The sequence below is a fragment of the Lissotriton vulgaris genome, chromosome 1_1, assembly GCF_964263255.1.
Source record: "Lissotriton vulgaris chromosome 1_1, aLisVul1.2, whole genome shotgun sequence".
Taxonomy (NCBI): domain Eukaryota; kingdom Metazoa; phylum Chordata; class Amphibia; order Caudata; family Salamandridae; genus Lissotriton; species Lissotriton vulgaris.
Window position 1 is genome coordinate 348,526,313 of NC_141685.1, and position 17,959 is coordinate 348,544,271.

The 17,959-nt window shown below is 40.8% G+C and overlaps 1 protein-coding gene across 1 annotated transcript in view; it reads right to left on the minus strand.

The window, feature by feature from the left end:
* Positions 1 to 17,959, minus strand: part of LOC147747165 (cytosolic carboxypeptidase 6-like) — a 2,097,334-nt gene that overhangs the window by 37,237 nt on the left and 2,042,138 nt on the right. Inside the window, exon 6 of the mRNA XM_086936177.1 lies at positions 11,655 to 11,748. Within this exon, the coding sequence (XP_086792303.1) occupies positions 11,655 to 11,748 (94 nt within the window). The remainder of the gene's footprint in view (positions 1 to 11,654; positions 11,749 to 17,959) is intronic.

Genomic DNA, 17,959 nt, shown 5'->3' on the forward strand with positions numbered 1-17,959 from the left:
ACTTGCAAATGTGCACAGTGTCCAGGAGTTCCGGTTCCACGTCACTCATGAGGGCTGCGGGTCTCAACTTTGCTGGGGACTCGGGTCAGCCTCTGAGAAGTCTGGAAATCCACCTCCTGGGCTGCAAAGTCTTCGGCGTCCGACAGGAGTTTCGGAGATGCAGACCGATGTGTCTTTGGTGCCTGCCTAGCAGTGGAGTAACTCCTTTACTCCAAGGGAGATTCTTCAGTCATCTAGTCGTGTAGATCGTCGAAGTTCCAGGATATCTGTAGCAGAGTTTTGTCCAGGTGTAATCTCAAGTTCTGTAGTCAGGGGTTCCTTTCTTATATCCAAGGAAGGGTTGGACTTACTCTGGGGACCCACCTATGGGAGGGTTTGGAAAGAGGGGTGGCTACTCCCATTTCCTTTGTCCACCGCAACCGGTTTGAACTGGGCTATGCACAGGGACACCAAATGTGCCCCCAGTGCAGACTTCAAAGCACTCTCAGAGTGCACCCACCCAGCCCCAATACACTAAAGCCTGTCTGGGAGGTGGTTACACATCCCTGTGACAGGAAAACTATTGTCCAGGCCTCCCCTGCTGGAGTTTCGTCCAGCAGCAGGAGGCCAGACTCGTGTCTGTGGCTGCAGCATCCATTTTGTGATGCCAGGGCTCTTTAAACTTGGTACCGGGTATACCGGTATGTACATGTATCTCCCTCTAGAATGGTGAAATTCTACTCCCGCTGCCAGGAGTGGTGGGGGGAGGTAGGATTACAAAGTGTTTGACACCAAACACAACATGTTTCTGTGCAGCCATTCCAAAGTTAGCATTTACCGCGAGGTTATGATTCACATAAGATTATATGGTCTGGATGCATCACAGAACAACCCCAAAGAATAAGTTCCGAAGCCTGCAGAGGGGCCCTGCTCATGCATGTGCAGTCTCTCACATAAAACCCAGCACCCTGCCTTCAGGATTAATAAGGCCTGCCATAAGGGTGACTGATAGATTTATATGTGTAGTGATTTAAGGTAGATATAGGTAACCTACATCCAAGTAAGGGGTGCAGGCACCACCTTACCCAGGCTTCTGTAGCAGTCCTGTGGTGTCATTTTGAAAGGCTTCACAGGGGTACCTATGCCCTTGGTACCTAAGATACCATATACTAGGGACTCACAAGGGCACCCCAGTGACAAAACTGGAGTGCACCTATAGTACATGGAATCAATTTAGAGAGGAAGCTGGGGTCCTGATAGCAGGGCCCCAGACAGACTAAAGTCGAAAAACAGTGAAACATCAGCAAAAAGTGGGGGTAACCATAAGAGCAGATCCTACTCTCTTACAGTACCTGTTTGTTTTGTGGTGAGAGTAGTGGTCCAACAAGGTGGACGGTCAGCTATGCCATATCGGTCGGGGCAGAGGACGTGCACTGTTTGCGGGATATATTGAGTGTTTCTTCTTCGGTGAACCTACCCAGTCCCTCTGCTTGCTTGGGTCAACCACTCTCACCTCAATGTAAACAGGTACCAACTAGATACTTGGGCACATCACTGGCCTCATAATTAGCACCAAAGTTTTTTTTCAACCTGACAGGCGAGTCAACAGAATAAAGTTGAATCCGACATCCCCTAGCCCGTTTTAGCTCACCAACATCACACTTCACTGATCTCCCCTCTTTGGACACCGTCGCACTCATCAGATGGCAACCAAAATCAAAAGATCTCAGCCAAAGTGACCCTTCGGGGGGCTCGTTGGGCATTGCAGCAACATCAAGATGAGGTGCACCCACCTGATGATGCAGCATGACACCCCTACGGGTGTGTGAGGGCAACATGAAACAGTCTTGGTGATTGTTCTCCTTCTGATTTGCCCACTACTTACTTTTTCCTCTTAGGAACACTGACCCCTGACCTTCATGCGACTATAGTTTTGGAGCACGGGCACTGGACCTTTTTTGTTGCTTCCAGTCCGCCCTTCTCCTTTTTTTGATACTAAAAAGGAAGTCACCAAAAGAATACGCAGATTTCAGGATCATCAATCCCAGCTCTGCTTCTGGCATAAGGAAAGATGCTGCTTACATCAGAGAGAATATGTGCATCTGCTTTGCATTAAGTGAGGTATCACCAACTAAATGTGGTGTAGGAAAGTTCTCAGCATCACAATTTGATGAGAATTGCTTGAAGTAAGCCACCGGCTATCATGAAGGTGTTTCAGTATGTCTGTTTTCTGCTACCTTGGAAAGGTAAATACATTCCAGTAGAAGTCCATGCAGGACTGTGCATACTCCACCCCCTCTCCCTGGCATCACATGTGTATATTGGTTCATGCACAAGAAAATGCTGAAGATCTCTCAGGTAATGACGGGTACTCCCACTCGCAGATGCTTTAAGGCAGCTGAGAAGGAGGAGGAATAGTTGTATTGTGAGGGGCTGTCCAGTCAGATGTCATTGTGATACGCACACCCTGCATCCTGGCTTTTGAAGGACCATTCTGTCTTCGACAATAAATAGTAGTGTTTCCCTGGAGATTGGACACTCATTTACCTTGATTCAGTTAATCTGTACCTCATCGCAGATGAACCCTTCTTACCTCGTAGGAACGAGCTTCACAATAAACTTTCAGGAAACATTTAATCGGGGTTTAGGCGTCAGTTGAGCATTAGACCATTCAAAGGGACAACATCCATTCTTGGCGCGTCACGCCCACGCTTTCTCGTGCTGATGCAAATCGATTTCATTCTGAGTTCTGGAAACAGTTTCCAGTTGGATCAGGAAAGTTACAGGTCTTAAATTCTGCAAAAAGGTATTGAGGTGGCTGACTCTTTGACTGACTGCAGAATAGGTAAACAGCTGCACGAGGCTGGTAGCAAAATAATTCACTTTCATGTTTTTCTTGATTTTATGGGCATCTGTTCTGGAAAATGAAATACACTGCAGTGTCCTGCGTATTGTGCACGCGAAATAAACCTTGCATCAATCAATGAACAGTCAGTCAGGTTATTAGTACCTGAAATTTAACGCGGTCCTACAAAGGCAATAATACATCTGTGTGCCTTGAAATTAGCACAGATAATTAGCACAGACAGATAGGTTCTCAATATGAATTTTATCCGCCTTCTTAAGTGTGTCATTGGAGATTTATATGATCAAACCTTCTCGGTAAATGCTGATACCGCATGATTATGGTATTTTTCCAGGCAGAGTTGGGGCAGAGTTACCCTATTGGGGATAGTGAATGGGTAACAAGGTGTGGAATAGATAAAGGTGCAATGTGTTCCACATTCCGCGCTCTTTTGCTGTGCAAATTCATCCAGGTAGTAACTCAAGGAATGTTGCAGGGCAAACAAAACGAGAACAAAGAGTCATTATGGATGTTACCGCAGATCTCCATTCATGTTTCAACCCACCATAATTGTGCAGGAGAATTATACATCTTAAAAGTTATTGTCTTGGCTTTTGAAAACATTTTGCCACTCATGCTTTCCTTTATGGTCGGTTGTCCTGCATCCAAAGCAGGCATTGGTTTATGCTCAGGCAGCAGTCCTTAATGAGGACGCTGTTTTCCAATAGTCATGTGCTGATTGCTAAGTGTGATGCATGCTTCGTATTTTAGATCTTAACAGTGATTCAGTTATACTGTACTGTTTCAGAATTTCAGTGGCAAATTCAATGTTTTCTAAATCGAGAAATCTAGGGCCTTATTTATGAAGGCCTTGCGTCAGTTTTGCGCCGCCGGTGCGTCACTTTATGTGACGCACCAGCGGTGTAAAAAATGCACCCTGTTGCGCCATATTTAAAAAGTGACGCATCTAGGTAGATGCGTCAATTTTTAAACCCCTGCGCCACATTATACCTGCGTCGGGTATAATGTATGCAGAGGGGGCGTTCCCCCGCAAAAAGCCTCGTAAAAGTCACGCAGTGAAATCTATGAGATTTCACTGCGTCACTTTTAGGACGCTGTTGCGTCAAAATCTTGCGCCTGCCTCACAGCAGGCGTAAGACTGATGCAAGCCCTTTCACATGGGGCTTTCCCCATGTCAAAGGACGCATTGCTGGAGTTGCGTCACTTTTGTGACACACTCCAGCAATGCGTCACTTTTGCGCTTACAAATACTGACGTATCTGTAACTCCTTGCGACATGATGCGTCATACATTAAATATGACGCATCAGGAATGTCGCAAGGAGTGCGCAGTAAAAAATGATGCATCGCTGTTTTCATGCAGCGATGCGTCACTTTTCATAAATGAGGCCCCTAGTGATTATGAGTACTCCTTCATTCCGAATCAAAGACAAAATGAAGGCGGGCACAGATAGTTTTCTATTGTTCATGTAGTACGTTGGGGTGCACAATTTCACTTTTGTTCTCTTCTACTTTCACTTTTACTTTTGCAGTTGCTGGTGTTCACAATATGGGCTTTGCCAGGCAACCACAATGTTGTTTGGGGGCTGCGTGATGGTGTGGCATCACGGAATACCACAGGAACTGCCTGTTTCTTCCGCAGGTGACTGTGGGTGGTGGGGTGGGATTAGGGGCTGTTCCATGTGGCCACCAATCCCTGAAGTTGCTTGTGGCATTAATGTGTGGTGGGGCAGAAGTCAGGCCAGCAGGTCATATACACTGGAAAGTCAGTGTGGGTTGTGTCGTGGGGTGGCAGTAGGGACACTGCCAGGTAGGTGAACAGACCGGATCACTGAAATAATATCGACTGCCAAAATATCGACTTGCCAAAATATCGTGGACAAAATATCGACAGTCAAAATATCGAGTTTGTATCTACAAACAGGTAAGTACAAAAATATCGAGTACAAAATATCGTTAACAAAAATATAGATGTAAAAAATATCGACTTTATTAAAAACAGTGTTAAATTAAATTAATATTAAATTTTAATTACTAAAATATACTTAAAACGACTTAAATTAATTTATAATAATAAAATAATAAATGAAAATATAAAAATATTTTTTTTAAATCTTATTTGTTGACCCTGAACCCTAAAAATACCCCTTTACCCAAAAACCCAAAACTGACCCTGAACCCTAAAAATACCCCTTTACCCAAAAACCTAAAACTGACCCTGAACCCTAAAAATACCCCTTTACCCATGACCTGAAAACTGACCCTGAACCCTAAAAATACCCCTTTACCCATGACCTGAAAACTGACCCTGAACCCTAAAAATACCCCTTTACCCATGACCTGAAAACTGACCCTGAACCCTAAAAATACCCCTTTACCCATGACCTGAAAACTGACCCTAAACCCTAAAAATACCCCTTTACCCATGACCTGAAAACTGACCCTGAACCCTAAAAATACCCCTTTACCCATGACCTGAAAACTGACCCTGAACCCTAAAAGTACCCCTTTACCCATGACCTGAAAACTGACCCTGAACCCTAAAAATACCCCTTTACCCATGAACTGAAAACTGACCCTGAACCCTAAAAATACCCCTTTACCCATGACCTGAAAACTGACCCTGAACCCTAAAAATACCCCTTTACCCATGAACTGAAAACTGACCCTGAACCCTAAAAATACCCCTTTACCCATGACCTGAAAACTGACCCTGAACCCTAAAAATGCTCCTTTACCCAAAATGTATCAATATTATTTAATTACCAATTAATTATTAATTAACAATAAAGTAAATATATTAGAACATTAGGTGTAATTATTTTAATAATTAATATTATTTTATCAAAATTAATTACTTAAAAATAACACAAAATTATATATATATAAAAAATGTACTCTAATTAATGTAATTAACGAATTACAATTAATTAATTAACAATTATTTACTAATACAAAATATATTCAAAATTATATTAATTAATTAACTAATTAATATTAATTAATTATCAATTAATTATTAATTAAAAATAATAACAAACATATATTAATTAATTAATTATTATTAAATTACTTCCCACCCTATTCCCCTATAAACCCACAACCCGCTACAGAATTACATTACGCAATTATTATCAAAACAAAATTCATGTAATAAAATATTTAATAACATTAATACACACTATTCACACATATTATTACATAAAAATACACTATAAAATATTATATATTATTAAAAAATCGATATTTTTGCTATCTATATTTTATACAGTCGATATTACTTCACTTACCTGAAAAACGATATTTTTGTAGTCGATATTATGTCCAGTCGATATTTTGTCCAGTCTATATTTTAAACTCGATATTATGTCCAGTCGATATTTTGGAGTCGATATTTTGTCTCTATACCGAACAGACCCTGCGTGTGAGCAAACTCTTCGTATTCTCAACCAAATGTTTCAAATTAGAAACCGTGCCCACACCAAATTTACATTTCTCTTTCCTAAAGAATGAGACCAGTATCTCTTAATCTGCACAAAACGTCCTCAAAAAAAAGTAATATCATGACTTTGCTTAACACTTCCATACACCAAAATATTATCCTGGAAAAAACATAACTGAATCAATCCCTTAAGCACATTCTTTAAACACCTCTGGAAGCAAACAGTTGGAGATGTCAACCCAAATGGCATTCTTATAAATCTGAATGCTAACAGAGTTGTGACAAAGGAAGTGAGAGCTCTAGAATCCTGAAGCAGCTCATGGTGGTAAATTGCTGAAAGATCCATACCACAAAAAATGCATGCATCCTTAAGCATCCTTGGCGATCAACCAAAACACTGATTGAGATCACTTAAATCAACACACATACAATTCTTTGCTCCATTATCCTTTAGAGCCAAACCCATGGGTTCCTACCACTCTGAGGCTTCAGACTCTTCAATCACCCAATGTGTAACAATTTGCCCAACTCATCATGCAACGGTTTTCAATTTAAATTAGGTATGCACTGCACCTTAAGCACCACCGGTTTCACATTCTCCTTTAAGATGATTCAATGTTTAAAATCTTTCAATAAACCAATGTTATTCTTGATCACTTCCTAAAAGTCGTTGACTAATTCAAAGTCCTCCCCCACATTGGAAACCAAGAAATCTTGATCAAGGGAATTAGAACTCAGGGTGATAGCCAAATCTCTTTGGTGATGCCAAACCAGAAGATTATACCTTGTTTGGCTACATACATTTTGCCCACCATCTCTCATCCCATGAAATTAATGTGCATGACAGCGTAACCAATTAGATTAATTTTCATACCACCACACCCTTGAGGATTTATAATAGGTGACAGCAAAGTTATATTACTATCAGCATAAATCTTTTCACAATTTTTGTCAATCACTGGGGTAAATTGAGAACCTGAGTCAGCCAACGCCAGCAGGTTTTTCCCACCAATTTCCTCCACACATTTTGGTATGTTAATATGCCACGCATCCACCTTCCAATCCACCAGCTCTAAACTCTAAACTGGAAACAGAGGGTGCCACCAGCAAAATGTCTTTCTGATTCTATTCAGAAATTTCAATGCCTTCATATACTTTGGTAATTCTTGCAAACCTGTGTAAAGTGACCCTTTTACCACAGCTCCTGCAAATGGCATAGTGAGCATCACAGTTGGGATAGTTAGAAAATGATTAGAGCTTCCACACTTATGTTATGTTATGTTATGTTATGTTATGTTATGTTATGTTATGTTATGTTATGTTATGTTATGTTATGTTATGTTAAATTAACTTATTAAGCGCACTAACACCTTTAGGTTCCTTGGCGCTACTTAAAACATTTGACTTTAACATCTTCAGTGAAATTAGAGTCTTTCATAAGATAAGGACAGCCTGTGGATACTTCATTCCTCAATTTACACAGCATGTGGTTACTGCCTTTGTTTCTGTCTCTCTCCTCTGCTTAGCTGGTAATCCTCACCACAGTGTGTGTAGTTGTATTGTACATCATTTTTACCTCGCCACAGTGTGTGTAGTTGTATTGTACATCATTTTTACCCAACCAGAGGTGTGTCCCATATGCTCTACAATATCAACAGCTAACTTGAGCGTACAATTCTTGGCTAATAATTTTTCCTGAACTCAGAAATCATTGGTACGTTGTACCAACTGATCACGAATAAGTGAATCTGTTAACTCAACAAGCTCACAAGTTTGGGCCAAACTTTTCAACAAAGCAACATGCTTTCCTACCTTTACTCCTTTTGCCTGTATCCTCATGAAAAATGCGTGCCTCTCAATAACTATATTAATGCATGGTCCAAAGTTTCTCTCTAACATAAACAGGGACATTTCATAAATATGTCTAGGCTCCCCTTCACCATTACTAACAGAATTCTCATCCAAACATTCTCCAAACAATTGCTATTAATTACGAGTCAAAAAGGCGTTTCCATTTCTTCCAAGGCAACAACAGTTCACCAGATTCCGAAAGGAATTGTTGGGGTTGCAGCATGCTAGTGGCAGCCATTCTTCAATGACCATGTTGAAAAAATCTAAAACAACAATGTAATGAACTAAAATGACAATCTTTGTTTCTGTGAGAACCTGAAAATTCCAGTAGAAGGCTTTCAGTTTTCCAGTGCAGCTGAAGGAAAGATTACAAGATTTGATTTCTATCTGGGCAACACATTCTATGGATGGTGTAAAGGAAATTCAAAGCGATGAATGTCACAGCTCAGTACACACCGCCAGAAGTCTTATACTTCAGGCCATCAAAGGTAAATGCACTTTCATAGGTTCAATTTGAAGTGCTGGCTAGATACAAGCACTGATCTAGTCTTCAATCTGCGATATCACTTGCTATGTGAGATATAGGCTCTTGCGTGACCACATGGGTCACAGTACTATCCAGCTTATCTCACCCAGATGACAGCGCATGCTCGCGTATGCATGTGCAGTCACAGTAAGCCAGCAGTACGTGTGATCCAAGTTGTGTGCTAGCACGCTGGTTACAGTTCAGCTCCAGCAATAACGACACCCAATCACCGATCAGCATACGTTTTTTTTCTCTACTGGCTCACTCTGTTGATGTACATTTGAAATTAGAACTACACTCAGCAGCTAAACAAATTTTGTGGCTAAACATGTAATTGCTAAATCCTGGCCTTTTAATAAACAACTACGTCATAATGAAAACGATCATGATTATGCCCATAATTAACAGTTACTCACAGTAAAATAACCACTGGGTTCATGAAGGGTGTTGGTGTAAAGCCTGCCCCTACTCAAGCAGCTTGTCACCAATGTTAAGCTCAATGAGTAGGAATTTTTAGAATTATTCATCCACTAACAAGAGCAGTTGCTTCCTCGCCCAGCTGCTGTTACGAACTGATCAAAATTCCATTGCTATAGTTACCCAGGTGTAATCATGTCATAATCTATTTACCCTGGGATAAGCAAAATGAAACATAGCAGAAGAAGCATGAGTTACAACAAATTGTCCTTTAAACAACTTTGCTTTGAAGGAAGTGGCCTGGATTGTCTATACCACGATGCACCCAAGTGGCTGTCAGTAGAGTCTTATGTCTCTGGTCTCACCAGAAGTGATGGAGCAAAACAATTCATTAGTTCAAAGAAAGAGATCTATTTGGAAGATTCAAAGGGAAGCTCCTTGAAGATGAGAACTAATGGTTGTTAATGCTCAGATTAGAATGAGACATTTAGATATTTGAAACATACTCACTTGTGCTATGGTGACAATTGGTGGCACTTTCACGGCAAATTAACTGCTGTTAAGGTACATTAAGTGTGATTGAGCCACTATGGTCATATATATTAATTGCTAGAGCCCTTTGTCTGATTCATGACTTTCAAAGAAATTCCGAAGTAACAGATTTTATCTCCTCCCTATGACTAACACAAATCATAGTACTGCCCATAGAATGTTGTATATTTCAGTGAATACTGCGGGCCCGATTCACAGAACTAACTTAAGACTAAATCCTAAACTTACTACTTTTGGTATTCACAGAAGTCCGGATTTTGTCTTAAGTTTGTCTTAAGACAGACTTAACCGCATCGCTGCAGCGGTTATTTTTCCGCTACGCGGCTTTTTTCTAAAAGCTGCGTTAGATGACGAGCTCAGCTCGTCATCCGCACACGCCCCCCATGGCTGATGACGAGCTGAGCTCGTCATCAGCATCGAAGGGGTTAAGACAGATTTATGTTAGGATTTTGTCTTAAGTCTGCCTTAAGTCTGTTTTAAGACAAACTTAAGACAAAATCCTAACTGTGAATACCAAAAGTAGTAAGTTTAGGATTTTGTCTTAAGTTAGTTCTGTGAATCAGGCCCTGCGAGTTCCATTCGAAGAGCATTTTCACTTTTGATCATTTTCAGGTTACTTGTGACCTGCACATGTCCGAGAGTCTTGCACTCTTTAAAACCAGTATGAGAGTCAATTAGATAAGACTAACAAACTGGATCTCATGGCAGGCTATTCTGCTTTTGGCCTAATATGCACCGTCTCATCTCTGGAGCTTCCTTATCACCCTACTTTGTTTTTACACTATTCTGTGACAACGACCAGAAGATCCTTTCCTTTCTAGAAGTGCAGATATGCACAATTTGTCAGCTTGAGTGGAAGAAAGAGGCAACGACCCACACATCTTCCTCAACTTAGATGTGGATAATGTGTATTGGGAACGAAACAACATGCCAGAGACTGTCCCATAGTTGATTTATCGTTGTGGGTGGTTCTTGCAACATTTCACCCCAGGTGCACACAGGCAAATTTTTATTTCTTAAGGTTTCATCTCAAGCTAATTTTGAAGCAGAATAAATTAATGAGTATAATTGTGGAAATTGTAAATACTGTAGAATGAAGGAAATCAATAATGTAAATATTATGAATGCAGACAACATATTATATTGTGTATTTTAAGGGTCCCTAGGTGCTTAATCTTTAGAATCAAACATAATGCCATAATGAGGGTTCAGTACTTAATTGTCAAAACACAATTGCACCAGAACTTTATCTATCTTTTTTTTATAGTCTGTGGCCCTAGTTGCGAGACGAGGCTCAATTATGTCTATTTGTCAAATGTCTTCGAAGTCCCAATCTCTGGATGAAGGGAATTAAAAAAGTATTCTGGGCCTGTTTTTCAAAAAAGAAAATACAATGAATTGTCCACCAATATAATTCAAAAATTTACATACAGGAAAGGAAGGTGGCATCATGTAGAGGTGTACAGCAATGCTACAACCATATTCCGAGTGGGCATGTAACTATGTACATGAATATCTTTGACTTAATGTGTTTTTTAAAAAACAATTGCATCAGAGCGTGGAACGCATTTAAACTGGATCTAAAGATCAATTCATACATTTGATGTCTGTTGCAAATACTCTGCTGAGTTTAGATAACATTAAAGACAACGTGGGGCTCGATTTGCAAAGATTTTGCCAGTAATGTACATGACCTAGTCTTGAAGGTACTCCTGGCTTCCTCCTAATTCTCAAGAGGAAGGCAAGAGCAAATCAGGAATAAACCTCATGTAAACCTGGTTTACTCCAGCAATTCATGACTTTAGGAGTAAACTAGGGGTATCTACTAGATTAAGAAATAGTAAAACTTGGTCAATTGGGACCTTGGTAATCTTTGAGCTTGATGCTCCTTTGATCTTTAAAATCAGATATAAAATAATCCTGCTAGCCACAGAAGCAAGGGTTTTATAAACATACATGCAATTAAGAATAATGTCATGGAAAATAGAGACTTAAATGGTAGTAGAGATATCGTTTACATACCTGGCCAACGGTGCCTGTGGCCCCTCCACCCTGAGGTTCGCTAACTTGTAGTAATCTGCAAATGTGCGTGCCACATTCCGCCCCAACTTCATGTCTGATGAATGTGTTTAAGGAATACAGTTATATGTACTAGATATCAGACAGCACTGATAAAATACGCATATATTCAATTCGATATAGATTTAAAATATCACTTTATAGTAATGGTTTGATGTTACCAAACCCACTGGTTGTGGTGGGATTTCCATCAATGGTTCTCTGTCGCTCTAATGACTCACCAACGGACATCACTTGAACGTTGGCGTCAAAGAAGATCCATTGTTCTTTTTTATTGAATACTGAAGTTAATAACATATTAATTACCAGTGATAAACAAGAAGAACTGAAAGAAAGCTATTAACATTAGTAAGGGTTAAAGACACGTTTACCGTCTTATTCAACGGTTTTTTAGCAACAGCAAGTGCAAAAATACATCAGTACAAATTCTGTATGTGCTAGAATCAGAAGTTAGGATTTTGTCTTAAGTTTGTCTTAAGACAAACTTAAGACAAAATCCTAACTTCTGTGAATACCATAAGTAGTAAATTTAGGATTTTGTCTTAAGTTAGTTCTGTGAATCGGGCCCTTTACCCTTATAAATTACTAAAATGAGATAGGTTCTTAGTTTTCATGAACACCCATAGTGATTTTGATACTCATTGTTTTCTTGAACCTATAATAGGGGAACAGCGAGTGACAAAATATTGCCACACAGAGTGCTATTGGAAACAAGTGAGGAAGGGCTGTATTGCTAGAGTTTGCCTTTTGCATTCAGTTAATGTAACCATTAGTAACTTTGGCTCTTCAATGTAGACAGTTTGGTATGAAACTATACGGACCTTTATGCAGAAAGAATAGCATGCACACTTAGGATACAAACAGGATGACATGTCATTATAGAGTTGAAGTTCCACAAAGATTTCAACTTCTGAAAGAAGAAAGTTACATGCGAAAATAATTCATCCACCATTTTAATGGCATTCAGAGACACACCATCCTATCCTAACTAGGATTAAGTAAATAGTCTTGTAGCATTTTTATTTTGTGAGTATATCAAATTAATTCACATTAATATTGAACATAAAAATACTTTCCCAATTTTTTTGAAAATGTTATTAAACTATTTATATTTTCCCTATATTTTATCATAGGGAGATCTCTGCCCCACTACTGGGAAAAGTAAAACGTGTCTAAGAAATATTTTCATGTTAAATAGTAATGTAAAATAATGTTACATATTTTTTTAAATGTAGAACAAAAACTAAATGCTATTGCTTAATTAACTTATGTTTGAATTAAATATATAATCAATTTAAATATATTAAATTAAATATAAAGTATTTTTTAGAGGATTAAATTAAATAGTGCAGGAAGCAAAGGTCCTACAAGTAACCACCCATCTCCTTATAACCATTGAATCAGAAACCAAAATTCATATAATCGGTGCTATATGCAAATTTAAAAAGGATTGTAGCAGTTCTTAACTGGAAATAGTCCAGCAACAACTACTAAATAAAACCTGCAACATATGGAACTTTGAAATAAATTGATGGCCTGTTTGGTTAGTGCTCCAAAAGCATATTCTTGATGTGCGCAACACTGAAAGAGGGCTGAGAATAACTCTACCCTAAGACACCACCACTTTTTCCCAATCCAGACATGAATCACACTCAAAAATCTCTCATCATCACACCCTAAATCACCTTTTTGGATGCACTGAAGTAAAAGAAAGACTACAAATAACACCTGGATGATACTTCATATACCCTAGTCCCCATATTCTCCACAAAATAATATCAGTTTGAAATAGATGCTAGCCATCAGAAACAAACTCTATCCACCAACAGTGCAAAACCTAGACATGGTCTAAGAGTAAAATGCTTACCTCACACAATTATGTCTCATATTGCATTCATGAATGTAAGAAAATATCCTGCAATTCAACTTTAAGCATATTCCAACTGAGGTATATCTTTTGTCAGCAGTAACACTTGAAGTACCGTAATGTGGTCCAACACTCAGCTTCAGTCCAATGGCCAACATCCCCGTTCACACTATGATACTGGAGAAATGACTTACCATCAAACACACAAAATAAATCAAAACGTATTGAGTTCGATTCACAACGGTGTTTTTGGATGCACACATACTTTTACGACTGAAAATAACTGGAATTGTGCTTTACTGGTCAGAGTTGTGCTGCTGCCATGGACTGGGGTAAATTCCTTTACTGTGTGGAACAATGGATAGACCACCCCTGAGCTTGGTAAGATGTATGGGAAGGAGTTTCTCCAATGGAATAATTGTTTCCTTATGGAAATGTTAACAAAAACGTCTGCAATTGCAAATTGGCACTTGCATTTGCCAATGTAGAATCGTACTATATGTGCAATGATGCACCATGGAAATGCTATGCCTGAATAAATCAATTGACAGGATTATCACCTGTGACTGGTATAGCTTTCAAGGTATATTCCAAGAAGGGTTTGGGAATTATAAAAAATGTTAAATTACTCTCAGTTGGAGATGTAAATATTGCACATACTTGTACACTACTTTCAGTATCCGGCTTTTAGTCTTCTCAGAATCTAGCAAGTGGGAATCTATTCAGGCAGCCGCATAGAAACCACAGAAACGATATCAAAGGGATGATCTTCGCAATAGGGAGTGAAGGATACTTCACCAAACTGTAGGCTGGCCCAACCAACCAGATTCTATGTGTAAGACCACAGTGACTACTTTCAGACATTGTAGTGTATTGGAAATATCATACTGAGAATACAAACGGCCCTCCCTGTTCCTAGACAACTGACTTGCTCTGGTTTGCATAGGAGAATGCAAATATTGCAATTTAATCATGCCCTTCCATATTTTACAATGTGCTATTTCTATTATTTGCCTAATGTACATATGACCTCTGTGGACTTGAAAGTAAAGAAGGTTTTGCTGTCGCTATGTTGGATACTGGATTCCTGAAACACAGCACTGCAGGTGGCTAAAGATGCACAATTGGGCTGTGAGATCTGAAAGCCGAGTGGGGGGAAATGTCCATCTGACTCCTGCCTTTAAATTGCTCCACTGGCTCCCTGTAAAACATCTAGTGGAATATGGAATGCAAGATAAAATGTGGAAAAAAAGTCTTCAGAAATACTGCAATAAAATTCTGCTTAAATCTATGACTTAGATTAGGCATTCTGCTCCTCGATACTACAAGTGCCATCACTGGCATGATGGTGACATCCATGGGTGTGGATCTGTGGAAATAAGAGACATAATACATCCAGTCCATCATGCAGCATCCTTAGATTAGGAAAGGGCTGGTCATACTCGGGCCTATTCACAAAACCTACACGTATGGGTCATTTATACATGTAAGTTTATACTTTTGAGTAACTTCACTACTTTTGGCTATTTACCATTTAAAAATGTAAAATTACTCACATGTGTCTCCAACCCCAGAAACAGATTGTGGACCCAAATTTACGAGTATACATTACTACAGCTAAAAAGAGGCAGTATTTAGTCCAGCATAACACATGGTCAACCACTGATAATGCAACCTCCCCCACATCATGTGATTCTGGCAAATCACCTATTCCCCCTGTTCCTAAAAGTGAATGTGTCCATCTGTAATGCAACTGGTGCTCATGCAAAGCGCTCTGATACCTTTGGGTTGAGTTCACGATATATAAAACTGCAACAAAGAAAAAAAGATCCCACACAAATATATATATATATTGTATTCTATATCAATAATTATTTAAAGTGATGCATAAAAAGTATTTTTCTTATGGGGGTTTGGCCAAGCTGAGCAGGAAGATGCCACTTCTTAGAGCTCTCTCGTGTCTAGTACCCAGGCCAGGAGACCTTCTCCTTCTTTGGGCCATCCGCTAGCTACCTGGTCAGCATAGTCGGAGAGAATGACCTGGCTACTGGAGCCTGCAGTCACCGGATCAGAACCTGGCTGAGGCAAGATGATGGGCACAACACAGTACTGCAGTCCCACGGCCAGCTTAGACAACAAGAGGAGGTGTGAAGAGGAAGGATCATACTCTGCTGGGTGCCCTGAGGTCACTAGGGCTATGGAGAATGCTCCATATGGGGATCTTCTGCCAAGAGTGGCCCACTGCCTACAGCCTGGCCTGCATTGGCCGCTCCGCTTTCAGTGCACAGCATTTTAGAGCAGGGGAGACCTGGCAACACCTGCAGAGTCAACAGAGTGCCACACCCATTCAGGAGTGTGAGTGGGGACAGCCACACCACACAGAGGACCCTGGGGTGCTGGCCCTAAAGGGGGTTCCCGACACAATGAGCAACTGATCAAGCAGCACCAAAGAGCTCCAGGTGTCTTTGGGAGCAATATGGGCCCTGCCTGGGCAACACTTCTGAAGTGCAAAACTTTTGCCTGGAGGGAGATTAACAGACCTCCTTCCCCACTATCCTTGCTTTATGGGCCTGTGAGAGTCGTGTGACCACCCCATAGCCATTAAGAGCATTCAGAACAGAGGTGACATCCCTATATTGTACAACACTCACTCTGTAGAACCCTGCCCCAGCGGCCTTATAGGCTCTCAACAATGGGCCACTCCAGGTCAATGAGGCCCCCAATCTAGCCCAAACACTTCCTGCCTCACACAGATGAGGGGCAGCAAGCATGTGGTGGTGAGCAGGAACAAGTGGTGGCACCAGAAAGGTTGGGTCATATCCTAGGAGCTATCAGTGCCAATATGGAGGTCCTGGAAACAAAGGTAGACCATGTGGCGATTGGCTTAAACCACTGGAAATTAGTAGGTTGGGTGGAATCCAGTGAGACCACCTTTAATAGTATACAACCACTGGTGGATGATCTGAAAACTAGGTGGCTACCCTCACCAATAAATTTGCTCTATAGGACATGAGAGCAGAGGTTGCTGAGGGTAGGACCCTTCGCAACAATGTGAGGGTGGTCGACCTCTGAGATGGGACAGAAGGCAATGACATGTTAACCTGCCAGGAAAACTGGCCATGAGACACGGTGGCCCTACCACACTTGTCCGAGTTCTTTGTGCTTGGGTGGGCACACAGGATGCCAGCAACCACCTCCACCTGTGGGTCCCCCGAGGACTGTGGTAACTAGACAGCTTAATTATAAAGACATAGATGCCCTACTCCACCATGCTCAGTACTTGGCCCAAATGCAATTTGAGAACAGCACAGTGTCCATATTCCCAGATTAGACTATGGCGATGCAATGCCGGCACTCTTCTTTCTTAGAAGCCAAAAGAGCACTCAGACACTTAGGGCCTCATTACGAATTTGGTGGTCTTCCTGTAGGACTGCCACCGCGGTGGTCCCAGGAAGACCACCAAGCCTGTGGTGAATGCCCCAACCAGATTCCGAGTTGAATCCAGGGCAGTGTGACAGCAGTGTCACAGTGGTGGGTATGTTAGGCTCATAGGAGAGCCTAAACAGCATACCACTGCTGTACGAAAATAGGATCTGATTCTTATGGGTACCCCCACTTTTTGCTAAATGTGATACTGTTTTTGACTAGTCTGACTGGGATCCTGCTAATCAGGACCCCAGTCTACCTGATTTATCCCTAAACTGTTATGCTATGTACTAAGATACACTCCAGATTGAATACTGGGGTACTCTTGTCAGTCCCTAGTATATGGTACTCATGTACCCAGGGCATAGGTACCCCAAGCATGTAGTATGCCACCTATGAGAGGCCATGCAAAATGGAACTACAGGCCTGCCATTGCAGTCTGTGTAGCTTTACTACATCTAAGGGTCACTGCACTTAAAACCTATAAGTCACCTCTCTAGCAGGCCTTTACAAACCCGAGGGCAGGGTGTTTGGTTCTAAGTGAGAGAATGCCACTGCATGAGCAGAACACACCTGCCAAGGATTGTTGGTGTTCCCTCTGTCTCCTGGTCTCCTGGTCCCCGTAGCTGCAGAGTCAAGGACTCCATCAACCAACCTGAAGCACCCGTCTACCAAGCCCCTGGTCACTTCTAAGTGACCCAGACTCTGTCCCCTCTACTTTCGTGTACTCTTCAACAAGAACCCACCTTTGGATTCCAAGGGACCCTTTTCTCCTTCTAGCAGTGGCTCTTTCTTGAATTTTAACTAACACATCGGTGGCTCCTAAGTACGTATAGCAAAAGAGACATTGCAACGTGAAGGTGAACTTTTTGACCCCTCCACTTTAGGAATCTGAGTAGAAAGAATAGGGTCCAGATTTTATTAAAGATCACTCTTCTCTCAGTCTAGTTTTAAA